General features: G+C 38.2%; 1 protein-coding gene across 7 annotated transcripts in view; it reads right to left on the bottom strand.

The window, feature by feature from the left end:
- Window positions 1–486: 486 nt before the first annotated feature.
- The window catches only part of LOC105276776 (ammonium transporter Rh type B), a 352,615-nt gene continuing 339,412 nt past the window's right edge, over window positions 487–13,689 (bottom strand). For all 7 annotated transcript variants that reach the window (XM_026970179.1, XM_026970180.1, XM_026970178.1 and 4 more), the window contains one exon: window positions 487–914. In XM_026970179.1, the coding sequence (XP_026825980.1) occupies window positions 775–914 (140 nt within the window). In that variant the 3' untranslated portion in view covers window positions 487–774. The remainder of the gene's footprint in view (window positions 915–13,689) is intronic.

Genomic DNA, 13,689 nt, shown 5'->3' with positions numbered 1-13,689 from the left:
TCATACTGATATTGCTGTGTAATGCGTTACTTGAAACCCTACAACTTTTGTCTGAAAGAGTTTTCTCTAAAATGCATAATTTTCGTAAACTTTAGAGGTTTCTATACTTTTGCGATACCCTGTATAAAATAATATATTCATATATTGTTTTATAAATGCTAAGAACATTTTATGAAGAAGACAAATACATAATTTTTTATGTTTAATGTTACAAAGGCGTGTTTAATTCTTATAATGTTAAATATTCGTTAACAATTTCAACATATCATTAAGAACAATTTTTAATTACTTTATGTCGCAAATTTTGTACTTCGTCTTTCTACACATTTTATGTACTTCTAGCATTAAAATATACAGTTACAATATTTTTAGTCTTCTTACTGTTTTCATTTTTCCTACATAATAATGGGATATAAAAATATTTCACACCTATTACAGCAAAATGTTACAGCAAAAAATAGAGAGGATATTAAAAAAAGTCTAATATTTCGACAAAACCCATTTATAATAATCACCCATTGCGTGTACATTACTAATAAAACTCTAATTAAATTTATATATGTATATATAATTTAGAAACTAATATTATACAATAAAGTAGAATTTAAAACTTTCTTTAGATATGTTTATACAATTATAAATTGTATCATAATTATAAACAGTATAAGTATAAGACAGTAATTAAATCAATATTATATGTACATATATGTATATATACATATATTGGTAATATTTCCACATTAGAGATTTTTGTAAAATAGGTAGTTGTGTATATTACATATTGTTCATTGATACTTCATTCTCTTGGTTTTTCTGACACGATTCTTGAGATTCTTCCAACTCCCAAACAGTCTCATCGTCAAACTGCTGCTCCTTAGCCATCCAGCCATGAATCAAAGTACACATGATTAAACCTACAAATTCAATTAAATTTAATTAAAAAATTTTTTAATTAAATATATTGAATTTAAAGAAAACTGAATACGGGACCGATGCATTTGGACACAGTACAATTGGACACGGTGCAAATGGACACGGAATGTTGCACACGGTTCAATTGGATATTGTGCATTTGGACACAGGAATTTTAGACACAGTATCTTTTGGATACATAAAAACTTAATTTTGGACACCGTTGCATTAAGACGCATTAAAAATGCGCAACGGAAAGTTACACACCACAAAATTGAACACCGGAAAGTTGTATATCGCAAACTTGGACACCGCAAAATTGCATATTGCTAAGTTACCTACAAGCTACAAGTTACGCACCATCTAATCGCTGTGTCTAATTTTGTGGTGTGCAACTTTCCGGTGTCCAAGTTTGCGATGTGTAACTTTTACGTGTCCAAGTGAACGGTGTACATGTTTACGTGTTCAAATAATAACGTTTTAGCGTTCGTACAAAGTCTTCGCTCAAGCCTTTGATATAAGGAATAGTTACATTGGTGTTATTCGCTTGTCTGTCATCAATATCGTTCTCAATATCAACATCAACATATTTAATTGTCCTCAATCTTTGGTTCATGTATTTGTTAATAAATTGAAAAGGGTAACAATTATTAAGCAAGATAGATCTAACAGTCTCAATATTCGACATATGGAAAGAACTGTCAGACAACAACATGGCTCTATCCACCAAACCATTTATAACACCGATATTGTGTTTCAGTGGGTAATTCGAGAAATAAGTAATGTATCTACCGGAAAAGGTCGATTTGCGATACCAATTGATTTGTAATTTGTAATTAATTTGTTGTCTGCTCTAATGACTATGGTATCTAAAAAACTCAAAGAGTTGTTGCTCTCTAATTTACATGAGAATTGTAGTCTCGATTAATAACTGTTAAATACATTCATAACATACTGGATTTTATTTTTTTTTAGTAAGATGGTAAAGACGTCATCAACATATCTGTAAAATGTCTGTACTTTGAAGTCAAGCGATTCAATACATTGAGATTCTAAGTCATCAAGAATAATATCCACCAATATGAGTGATAATGGAGAACCCATAGAGCATCCAAAAATCTGGGTATAAAACTGTCTACAAAACCTGAAACTAGTAGAAGTCAAAATCAAGTCAAAGGCATAAAGAAACTGGTCAAGATTAAATTTTGTCACAGAATTGATCAAATGCCATCTCTTTTCTATACTTTTCTTCACCAATTCCTTTGAGATATTAGTGAATAAAGAGATGACATTCAGAGATACAAATTCTTCATTAGGTCCTATGTTTAAGTTCTGTATATTTTGACAAAGATCCAGCTATCCTTAATATGAGATCCAGGTTTAGGGATGGACTCTTAAGATTTTATGGAAAAAGTAAGCAATATTGTATTCTGGAGTACCAATAGCGGAAACTAATTCTCAATGCAGGTTTATGGATTTTTGGAAGTCCATAACACCTAGCTAAAATGGCAGAAAACAAAAACAGTAGAAGTAGCTTTTTTCTCTCTTAAAAGTTTTTAGCTGTCGCTCATAATTCGTTGGTCGTTATACAGTTGGGTTTCTTTTTACACGATGGATGCGTACAGTGCAAAGAAAGTCGTGTAAAAATTGCCACAAATCATGTAAAATTTGTCACAAAGTATAAAAGTTGTGTTAAAATAACACAAACTATACAAAAGCAATTTAAAATATAGGGTGTCCCATGGGAAGTTGCTGAAACTAATCAGCTGTCATTTTTAAACGTATGCAGTTATTGAAAAAACAAAAATTGCGTTGGAAAGAGTAAAGTCTGCAGTTTTTAATGGGTATAAATAAAATTTAGCAAAATGTTTGTATATCAGTTTATTTTATTAATGAAAAATATGCTAATAATCAAGTAAGCTAATGATAAATATTTTCAAAGTGTGCACCATCTGAATTTGTACAAAAATCAATTCTTTTACGAAAACTTGTGAAAACTTTTTCTAACATGTCGTCTTTAATGTTGCTGACGACCTTCTTAATAGCTACTACTAAATCGGACACTGTTTCTGAATTTCCGGCATAACAATGGTCCTTAATGTATCCCCAAAGAAAGAAGTCACATGGATTTAAATTCGGCGAGTACGGTGGCCATTCTAGCCCCCCCTGGGCCAATTTGGGGTATCCCAGACCGATGACTCGATTGCCATAAACTTTATGGATTGTTTCGAAAACCTCCTGGGTTCGATGTGGTGTCGCTCCATCCTGCATGAAATGAAATCCTCTGACCAGGCCTCTTTTTTTGCATGAGGGAAGAATTGTGTTTCGAGAAGCTGCTTGTAACTTTCACCAGTGACTGTTGATTCGAAGAATTGCAGATAAACTCCTTTTACCGAGATCGCAGCCCATGCTGTTATTTTTTGTGGATGTAAAGGTTTAGCCAGGGAAACGTTGAGATTTTCCGACCCCCAAAATCTATAATTTTGTTTATTAACATAACTATTTAGCCAGAAATGTGCTTCGTCCGTGTAAATTATCAATTTTGCATCAAGTTCTCCATCTTCAAACATTCCATTTATCGTCTTGCAGAATTCCACACGTTTTGTCATAGCGCGTTTGGTTAGCAATTGATGCGATGTTATTTTATAGGGATGCATTTTCAGGAAATGTTTTAAAATCCTGTGTAACGTTGTTTTGAATATTTCAAGAGCTTGGGCAGCTTTCCGAATGGAAGAATTTGGATTCTCTTCAAAATACTTCTTAATATCTTCAATGTTTTCTTCTGCAGCTACAGACACAGAAGAACCTGGCAGATCATGTCTACGGTTTTGGATAGTTCCATACTGCATAAAAGTATCGATAATTCTGATAAAAATAACACAAAACATTATTTTAATGCAGATTTATTACCAAAAAATGGAGTGACGTAACGCATACGTTTAACGAAATAATAAATTCTAACCTTTTCAGCGTGTTTTCGCTCTTAACTTTATGTGTTCCGTATTTAGTACGAAACCCCCTGTAAGCATTGCTATAAACTTTTCCTCTGGAAAAGAAGCACTCGACAAGATAAATCTTTTCTTCCGTCGTCAGATTACTCATTTTGACGCGCACGGACTTGCATCTACCACAACCAGAATAAAACTGCGGACACTCAGATGAACGACCGTTAACCGTAAGACCCTTTCTGAAGTCATGGAGGGGAGAACCAATCGTTTACTTTCAGAAACTTCCCATAAGACACCCTGTATATAAATGCATTCCCTGAAAATATTTTATTTAATAATCACAGCTCCACTGTAGAATATATTGCTCATACTATTTAAGAAAAGAAAGATTTGAACTATTCGTGCAGGATACGCATTATTTTCGTGACATTTTCTGCAAATTGTGTAAAAGTAAGTAAAACGTGTGAAAAACTATGTAACAATAAGTAAAACATATGAAAAAGAATGTGTAACTGTGAATAAAACATGTTAAAAAATCGTGTAATTGTGAATCGTGTAAAAAAATACGATGTAAAATGTTACGTCTAGCAAACTCCACGGTTCCTCGCTTCCAAAGGAAGTAATAAATACTCTAGAAAAATAATTTAACGAACAACGTACCACGTCGCGATAAGTTCGGTCGCGTGTGGGTGGAGGTCTCGTGATCGCAGTGAGAGATATCGCTATTCGCAGAAGAAGAAATGATATGAATATAATGAATAGCTGGTCCCTGGGCGAATATTTTTACAAGAGCCGTGAATTCTGGCACGCGTGTCCGGCCTGGCACAAAGGATTTCAGTTAGAAACGTATCCGGGTTAAGGAAACGAACGTCTCGCTATCATCGCGGTCGGAAACGATAGATCTAAGGCCAACAAAGCACCTCACAGACCCATCCGCCGATACCGGCTTAATTATCACAAAGGATGATATGATACGTTGGTTCCCGAAAATAATTATTTTCGGGAATTCGCGGAAAAGGAATAAGCCTCTCCTACACTATAGCTCCCATATAAAAAGACGACGACCTGCCTAGAGGCAGCATTCGGTATCCAGAAATCAGTCATCAAGTGTGGAAGCTTCATTTACGTGACGATAGTAAAAAGTCAGTACCCGGTAGTCTTGATCAAGTGCAGAAGTCACACGCACTTAACGAAAACCGGCAGTTAATTTTTCTCAAAAAGAAAAGAGTGAAGTAGTGTTAACTTATCAACTAGACAATCAGTATCTCTGACCTTGTCCTGAGAAGCGGCTCAGCCAACTAAACGCACTAAGAACAGACATAGCAGAATGTATCAAGTACGCGATCCTTTTGTTCACTTTCTGTGATACTCTTTACTTTCTTTCCTTTTCCTTTCTCTTCTTTGCTATTGTTTTGAAAACTGCGCCGACTTTATTTGTTCTTCCTTTCGTTTTCTACCGCTGGATTTTTATCCGTCAGTTATTCCTTTAATTCAACCCAATTGTCCTTTTTAAGCTCCCACGAAAAGATCCCGCGGAACTAGGAGCGTGACTCCCCCTTCGCGATCAAATCACGACAACCATAGGAGAGGTTACGAGGGATCATCGGGAAACGAACCACCCCGAAAACGGAACAACGCTACCGAAGCCATTCCGCGGTCCTCCTCTTTCGTTTTATCTTCCGCGCCTTCGTTGGTTCAAATAATTCCCGACCATCCTCACCATGCTCAATTTCTTCCGCTCTCTCCTCAGTCCAAATTATCAATTCTCGATCGCACTCTCCGTCGTCAACCTCTTCTGCGTCTATCCAAATCATTAATTCTCCTTTCCGACTGTCATCAGCTTTTTCCTCTTCTTCTCGGTCTTCTTCATCTTCCTTTTCTTTGTCTTCTGCTCTATCCCCTACCCCTTCTTCTCACCCTTCAACCCCGTCATCTCCCTATTTCTCCTTCCCTGACTCTCCTTCACGAATATCCCACAGATCCTCCTCCATCTCGCCATCTTCTTCCACTAGTTGTATCCCACCTTCCTCTCTCCAGTTCTCCTTTTCTTCCTTCCTCGTCCCATCCTCACGCTGGTATTCGTCCATCCCTTCAACAAATTTCGAGGAGTATCCGAATACACCTATTCCCTTCCCGACACCTCCAGTGCAGATAAACAAGGAGAGTTTCGGTAACCCTTTCCCTCCGTTGCCGATCTGAGAGAATTTTCCCGGCGTTACCTTCAAATTTTGCGCGAACGTTTCCTCGACTTTTTCCCCACCTACGCTTTACCCCTTCCCCCTTTCACCCTCCTCCTCAGACCTGATCCCATCGATATACCTAGACTCAGGGACGCACTCCGCCGGTCTTAACATCGTATTTCCACTCATCACTAGAGACCGACTCCATCCCGTTCTCATCCCCGCCTCCCTTATCCGCCTTTTTATATTCGATTACCAATAACAATAAAATCTATAGTTTTCTTTAACCCATATTATATAAATATTTCAATTCTTTAAATTTTAATTGATGTATTTCTATCCGCGATTGCAATAATAATAAAACCTATATGTTTTATTTTTTAATCAGCCCAATGTTGCCAATTGCCAATTTTGGTTTATTTATGTATTTTTCTGATGCCTCAAATATAATGTGTTAAACTTGTAAAAGAAATAGCAAAGCCTCATTTATTTCTTTACCCTCGGTTCACTCCCTTCCCACAACAGATCGTACGGGTCCTATCCCCGGTGAAAGAGATTCAGTTCCCTGACCGAAAAAAGACCAAGGAGCAAACCCTTCCGATACTAGAGTAAGATCGACTCCCTGGTCGTTGATCCTAGAACCGGAGCTCAGTGATCAGCTCGACTCGTGTTTTGGGGCCCGAGTGCCACAAAGTTCGAGAGGCGTTCTGTTGCGCCCTTCCCTCGAGCTCACGGAGGTCTCTGGACGTAACAAAAAAGAGACTCAGGTATATGTTGTTAAGGTTACTGTTCTGAGTAACTTTCAAAAGGTTTTAGTCAGTCAGTGTTTAGTAAACAGTTATTAATAAAATTAATTGAATAAGTTTTCTTTTCGCAAAGCGTTATTTTTATTTTTAATAACTTTTTAATAAACAACAAGCGACTAAAATTTTCTGCAGATTACTCAGGAGGGTAATCTTTATAGTATATTGGGTTGGGGAAAAAGTTTCTTCGTATTTTAGTGCAAAAGTGAAATAAGTTTTTTTAATATTTTAAATAAAGTTTATTAAATCAAATATGTGCCGTTTTGTTCGACCACCTTTTGCCATTTTTGAGGTAAAACCATAATCCCATCACTGTAGAACTTCTGTGATTTCTGAGCGAAAAACTGCGACAAGTGATTTTCACAGATCTCTTTTGAAGTCAACTGTACACCATTAAGAGAGTTCTGTAGAGACCGAAACAAATAGTCTGATGGTGCAAGATCAGGACTATACGGTGGAGGCATCAAAACTTCCCAGCCAAGCTCTCTCAATTTTTGACGGGTCGCCAAAGATGTGTGGGGTCTGGCGTTGTCATGATGGAAAACGATGCCTTTCCTATTAATCAATTCTGGTCGCATTCTTTCGATTGGTTGGCGTAATCTTTCCAGTTGTTGATAGTAGAGGTTAGAATCAATCGTTTGACCGGGCGGCAGCAGCTCATAGTGAACGATTCCTTTCCAGTCCCACCACACACATAGCATCACTTTTCTTGGCGTCAATTCTGGCTTTGCCACCGTTTGCGGAGCTTCACCTTGCTTCGACCACGATCTTTTTCGTACATTATTGTCGTAAGTGATCCATTTTTCATCGTCCGTAATGAGCCGTTTCAAAAATGGTTCGATTTCGTTCCGTTTTAGCAACGATTCGCAAATGGAAATTCGGTCCATTAAATTTTTCATTGTTAAATCATGTGGCACCCATCGCCAAACATCGAGTTTTTTTTTAATCCAGCCTTCTTCAAGTGGTTTAAAATTGTTTTGTGGTCGATGTTTAGTTCCTTACCGATATCATGACTGCCAATGTGCCGGTCTTGTTCAATTTTTTCCATGATTTCATCGACTTTTCCAGTGATTGGTCGACCAGAGTGAGCTGCATCTTTTATATCAAAATTTCCAGATTGAAAACATTTGAACCAGCATTGTGCCACACGTACTGATACTGCATCATGTCCATAAACATCACATATTTTTTTAGCAGCCTGAGTCGCATTCTTCCCTTTTTTATAATAAAATTTCAAATTGTATCGAATTTCTTCTTTATTTTCACTCATTTTCAAGACGTAATAACTTTGACTGACAAGGAAACATGGAAGTGTCCCCCTCCGATTTTGATGAGCTTTTAATATGTTGTTTTCCAGCTCAAAATAACACGTATTTTTTATACGTACCCTTTCGCACTTTTAGGGGGGTAAACACTAGGACTGTTACTTTTTCGAAGCAACGAAGGAATCTTCGAAGGTACGAAATTTCAAGGATCGAAGCTTCGAAGCTTCGAAGGAACGAAGGAATCTTCGAAGGTACGATTGCACAGTAAATCGATTTTATTATGACTTTTCCGTGCGAGCTAAGAGCTTGCGACGACGACGACGTTGCACCACGTCGACGACGACAGTACACCACGTCGACGACGACGACGTTACACCATGTCGACGACGACGATATTGCACCACGTCGACGACGAGGACGACGACGACGTTACACCATGTCGACGACGACGACGATGACAACGACGTCGTTGTACCACGTTGACGACGACGACGATGACAACGACGTCGTTGTACCACGTTGACGACGACGACGACGTTACACCACGTCAATGACGATAGAGAGTGAGAGAGTGAGAGAGCGGGAGGGCAAGAATTGTATGAAATGTCGTATCACAGTCATATTTTTAATTAAAAAAATTCCTTTCGCAGATAGCAAAGAAATAGAAAAGACGTGTTGAGAGGATAACACAAGCTGAAATTTATTGCATGTAGTCGATTACCGTATAATTTCAAGTTATTGGCCTTCGAAGACTACTTCACATGTTCGAAGCTTCGATCCTTCAATCCTTCGAAACTTCGTACTTTCGAAGATTCCTTCGTTGCTTCGAAGTCATTCGAAGCTTCGAATCTTCGAAGTTATCGAACTTCGATCAAAAATAATAAGCCTATTAAACACCCCTTTGAAAAAGTCAGTTTTTATCTTTCGAAGCGAATATCTTCGAAACTATTAAAGATAGAAAAAAGTTTGTTTGAAGCAAAATTAATGGCTTTTAGAGTACTTTAAGAGTGTGAAAAAATTTTTAATGTTTTTATTTTGCAAAATATCCCCACCACTTATCATTTTTTTTTAATTTTGAAATTTCTTCATCAGCAATAGAAAGCTTAGTTGTTTACGAATTCAACCATATATAATAAAATTACGTTCCGAAGAACCATTTTCGAGAATTAATTACAAATGCCTCTGTATATACGTTATTTGTGGGTGTCCATGTGACCGATTTCTTCATGCAACACATTTTGTCCGCATCTTCTCTTAATAAAAGATGACTACATCATAACTGGTAAAAAACATCCTGTAACGATCAAAACACAATTGCAATATGTCAAAAGTCAGGTTGAATGTGCATAACAGATTACTGTGCGGCGAGACCATACTAATTTTAGGTGCGTACTTCATTAATAACAATAGACGGATAGATTTATACAGTACATGTTGCACTTATTTATTACTTATTGTTTTAGGAAGAAATGATATGAATATCTTAATATGAATATCTAAGACATCATAGATCGCAGCTGTTTCTATAACTTATTGGTTTAATTTAAAATCTGCGGAAAAGATGAAATAGGTAGAAAAATTGAATTTTAATAGAACAATACAAGAATGTAAGTGATATGAAATAGATAATGTAGACATATGTATATCATTTGAGCAGTAGTATAAAATGCCGTCACTTTGCCAGCGTCACTCTAGTACGTTACACTGTCTTGTACTATATCAGTGTGAATTATGTGTACTATTATGTGTACTATTATCAGTGTGAATTATTAATAGCTGCGAGTAGTAGGTATGTATTGATATTTTGAAAATGTCTACTAATCTTTATATGTTTTTCTTACAATTTTACTTTAATTGTTTTTTTTTCAAATATAATATAAATTTATATTAGTCGCGTTTTTCTTACAGTATAGCAAAGATATTTCTTGGTACTTCGGATAACTTTTATGGAAAATACGTAAAACGCAGACGTTTATGTATTACGTAGGGTTATTCAACTTCTTTATTGAAACAGACTGCCCTCGAAAAACAAAGATTTTAAAAAAGGTACACAATACTATATATATACTTGTTATTAAAATGAGAATAAAATAAAATATTTATTTAAATGCCGTAAGTAGGGGAGCGCGGGGCTAAAAGTTCCGGGGGTAAATTGTTCCGACGGTTCTAGATTCATGATATAAAAAGATAGCTATATGTTTTATGTGCGTCGTGAAACACCAACCGATCACGCCACTGCGACCGTTATCATAGTAGCGTCCACGCCGTGTCTTGTGTTTGTTCTATGCAGGGAGCTGCTCGTGAGGCGAGTAAATAAATATTTTTCAATCAGTACTTTTTAGTATATTTCGATTATTTATGATGATATCTATAAGTAGCATATTTTGTTTTGTCGAATGGATTTACATTATTATTATTATCCACACGTGTTTATTTCTATGTTTTAATGTATAATCAGAAAACTGTATCTAAATGCCACGCGTCGAATGGGGCTAGTTGTTACCGTGATTCGGGGCACGTTGTTACTCTGGAACAACTTGCCCCGACGCATTTATACAATTATTAGGGGTGTGATTTAGTTTTGAGGGTTTTCTTTTGCTCAAATATTTGGTAACTGTTGTACGATCAACATTTAATGTTCTGGCAAGTTCTGAAGTGGATTGTGTTGGATTTTCGTCTAATAATGCTTGCAAATCTACATTTTCAAGCTTTCTTGGTTCCCGAGCGTTCTTTGTCGCTCACATCAGTATTACCACTTTTAAAGCGTCTAAACCAGTACTCACACGTCTTAATTGATAGGACAACATCATCATAAGTTTCCACAAGAATTCTATAACCCTCAGCTGCAGTTTTCTTTTGATTAAAAAACAAAAGCAACGAATGTCGAAAATGCTCTTTCGGAAGTTCCATTTCTACGATGATATAAACACGACTTTTATTGCATCTATTGCTAGTAATGCTACTAAATGTCATGGATAATGTCAAAACTTTAAGAAACAACAGCTATCGAAAACAGCTATTGGACAAAACTGACACTACAGACTCTGTTGCAAAACCCTCAAAACTAAATCACACCCCTAATAATATATAGTATTCTTTATTTGATTAAGGATGCGGACATACAAACGAAAGACTGAGAGAGGAACCACTTCGTTGGAATTGTTGCACAGAGCTGCTGAAGCAGTTATTAAAGAAGGTCGAAAAATAAAAACCGTTGCAAGAGACCTTCAAATATGTCACATGACTCTGTTCAGATTCGTTAAGAAGATAAAAGCTGGTGAAGAGGCTACGGTAGGCTACAAATCAGTCAGATTGATTTTTGATGAGCAACAAGAAAAAATCTTGACGGAATACATTTTAAAATGCTCTTCTATCTTTTTTGGCTTTTTACCAAATGAGGTGAGAAAACTGGCCTATGAGTGTGCGGTGAAATTTAGTATCAAGAATATTCCATTTTCTTGGCATAAAAATGGCTCAGCTGGTCCTGATTGGCTAACAGCTTTCTTAAAGAGCAATCGTACACTTGCAATAAGGACTCCGGAATCCACTAGTGCAAGTCGAGCTACCTCGTTTAATAAGCATAACGTGGAAGAATTCTTTTCTAAGCTTGGTGACATTATACTCAAGTACAACTTAACACCGTCCAGAATATGGAATTTAGACGAAACAGGTGTTCAAACCGTTTTAAAACCGAAAAAAATAGTTGCACAGAAAGGCATTAAGCAAGTAGGAGCTTTGGTATCTGCTGAACGTGGCACTTTAGTCACTGTTGAAATGGCAATGAGTGCATCGGGAAACACCCTACCACCGATGTTCATTTTCTCGCGACTTAAATATGTTATGTCCAGAGACTGCACGGTTCCTTGCTTCCAAGAAATATAGCGTTATCTTTTTTTCATTATCGGACAATGTGGCGCGACACGTCGATCCGGTCGCGTGTGGTCAGTAGGGCCCCAGTGAGGGATTAGAAAAAAACAAATGATACAGCTGCGTCGGATCATCTCCGGGGAAATACCCTCACAGGAGCCGCGGGTTTTGACACACGTGTCCGGTCAGGCGCGATATTAGATCCCGATATTAAAACCCTTGATCTCTAATGATTATTTTTTAATTAAAAGACAATAAGCCGCATCGCAACAAATTCGGTCGCGCGTGACTGTAGTCTCTCGCGGTGTCAGTTTGGGATATCGCTCTTCCAGGAAGAGAAATGATACAGATGCGCCGGATCATCCCCGGGTAAATACCCTCACAGGAGCCGCGTGTGTCGGCGCGAGTCCAGACACACGCGTGTCGGCGCGAGACTTCGGTAAGGAAATTATCCGGCTTAAGAGAACCATCTGCGAACGGCTTATCGCCTCATAGACCGACTGTCGATACCTGCAATTAATTAACGAACGGTCCCCGAAAAGTAGTTCCCGGAAAAGCTACCCCTCTCCCACACTATCCTATCATATAAAAGGTGACGACCACTCCGGAAGACCGCTTTTTCATTCTGTCCGCCTTCGCGAACGTAAGGATCGCTTATCTTGTGTGGAAGATTCATAACCTCAGTGCCGGTCTAGTTTTCTAAAGTGTAATAACACCAGCTCGGTTGCGTGAGTTACTCTGGTCTCTGGACACCAACAGTCCCTGCGGTGCACGGGAATCTCTGATTACGCGAGTTCTACTCTGGTCTCTGGACATCAACATTCCCTGCAGACCACGGGAATCTCTCACCGGTCGGCATTACTTAATAGACTACACACCTGCAAATAAGTAAGCGAACCTTCTGTTTGTTACATCTTTCTTTTTCCTTCTTTCCTTTTACTTTGTTTATTCATCGCCGACAACTCTCATTCTCATTTTCCTCTTCTAGTCTCTTCTACCTTTTTCTATTCGTTTCTCCTTAACTCATTCCGTTTGGCCCTTTTTAAGTGTCTCCCAACAAAAGATCCCGCAGTGGGTCTCCTTTTTCGGGACCGTTTCGTGGAGATCAAGGGGAGTGATCTGGGGGCCCCTATCGACAGAACCACCGCGTAAGAGGAACGCGATTGAAATTAATCCGCGGCCCCCCTCAGCGTCATCTACATCCACATCGGTTTTAATATTAGATCCTCCTCGGCCTTCTTTCTCCAGCTCCTCCGTCCAAATAATTTCTTCCCCTTCTCCTCGGGCATCGCCATCCTCTTCAATTCAGATTTTGGAACCCATACCCCGATCTCCTACTCCGTCTTCTGTTTCCTCAAACTCTTCCTTTTCCCGATCATCAACCCCTTCAAGCGTTTCTCTTTCTCTATCCCCTCCTCCTTCTCTTACACCACCACCTTCCTGTTATTTCTCTCTATCCGAATCCTCATCACGGGCATCCATCCAGGCATCACTGCCTAGCTCTCCCCGATACTCTTCCTCTGTTTCCCCAGCTCCGTCCTCCCGTCATTTCTCATCAATCCAACCTGGTGATTTTGAGGATTTCCTAACTTTCCCTCCTCTTTCTCCGTTACCCTCGGTGGATGAGGATACAGTATTAGAGTTCGTCCGCCGTTCACTAGTGGCTCTCGGCGAACGGTTCCTCTACATCTTCCCTCAAATCACTTACCCCCTT

The sequence above is a fragment of the Ooceraea biroi genome, chromosome 6, assembly GCF_003672135.1.
Source record: "Ooceraea biroi isolate clonal line C1 chromosome 6, Obir_v5.4, whole genome shotgun sequence".
Taxonomy (NCBI): Eukaryota; Metazoa; Arthropoda; class Insecta; order Hymenoptera; family Formicidae; genus Ooceraea; species Ooceraea biroi.
This window is presented reverse-complemented; position numbering and strand designations above follow the sequence as displayed.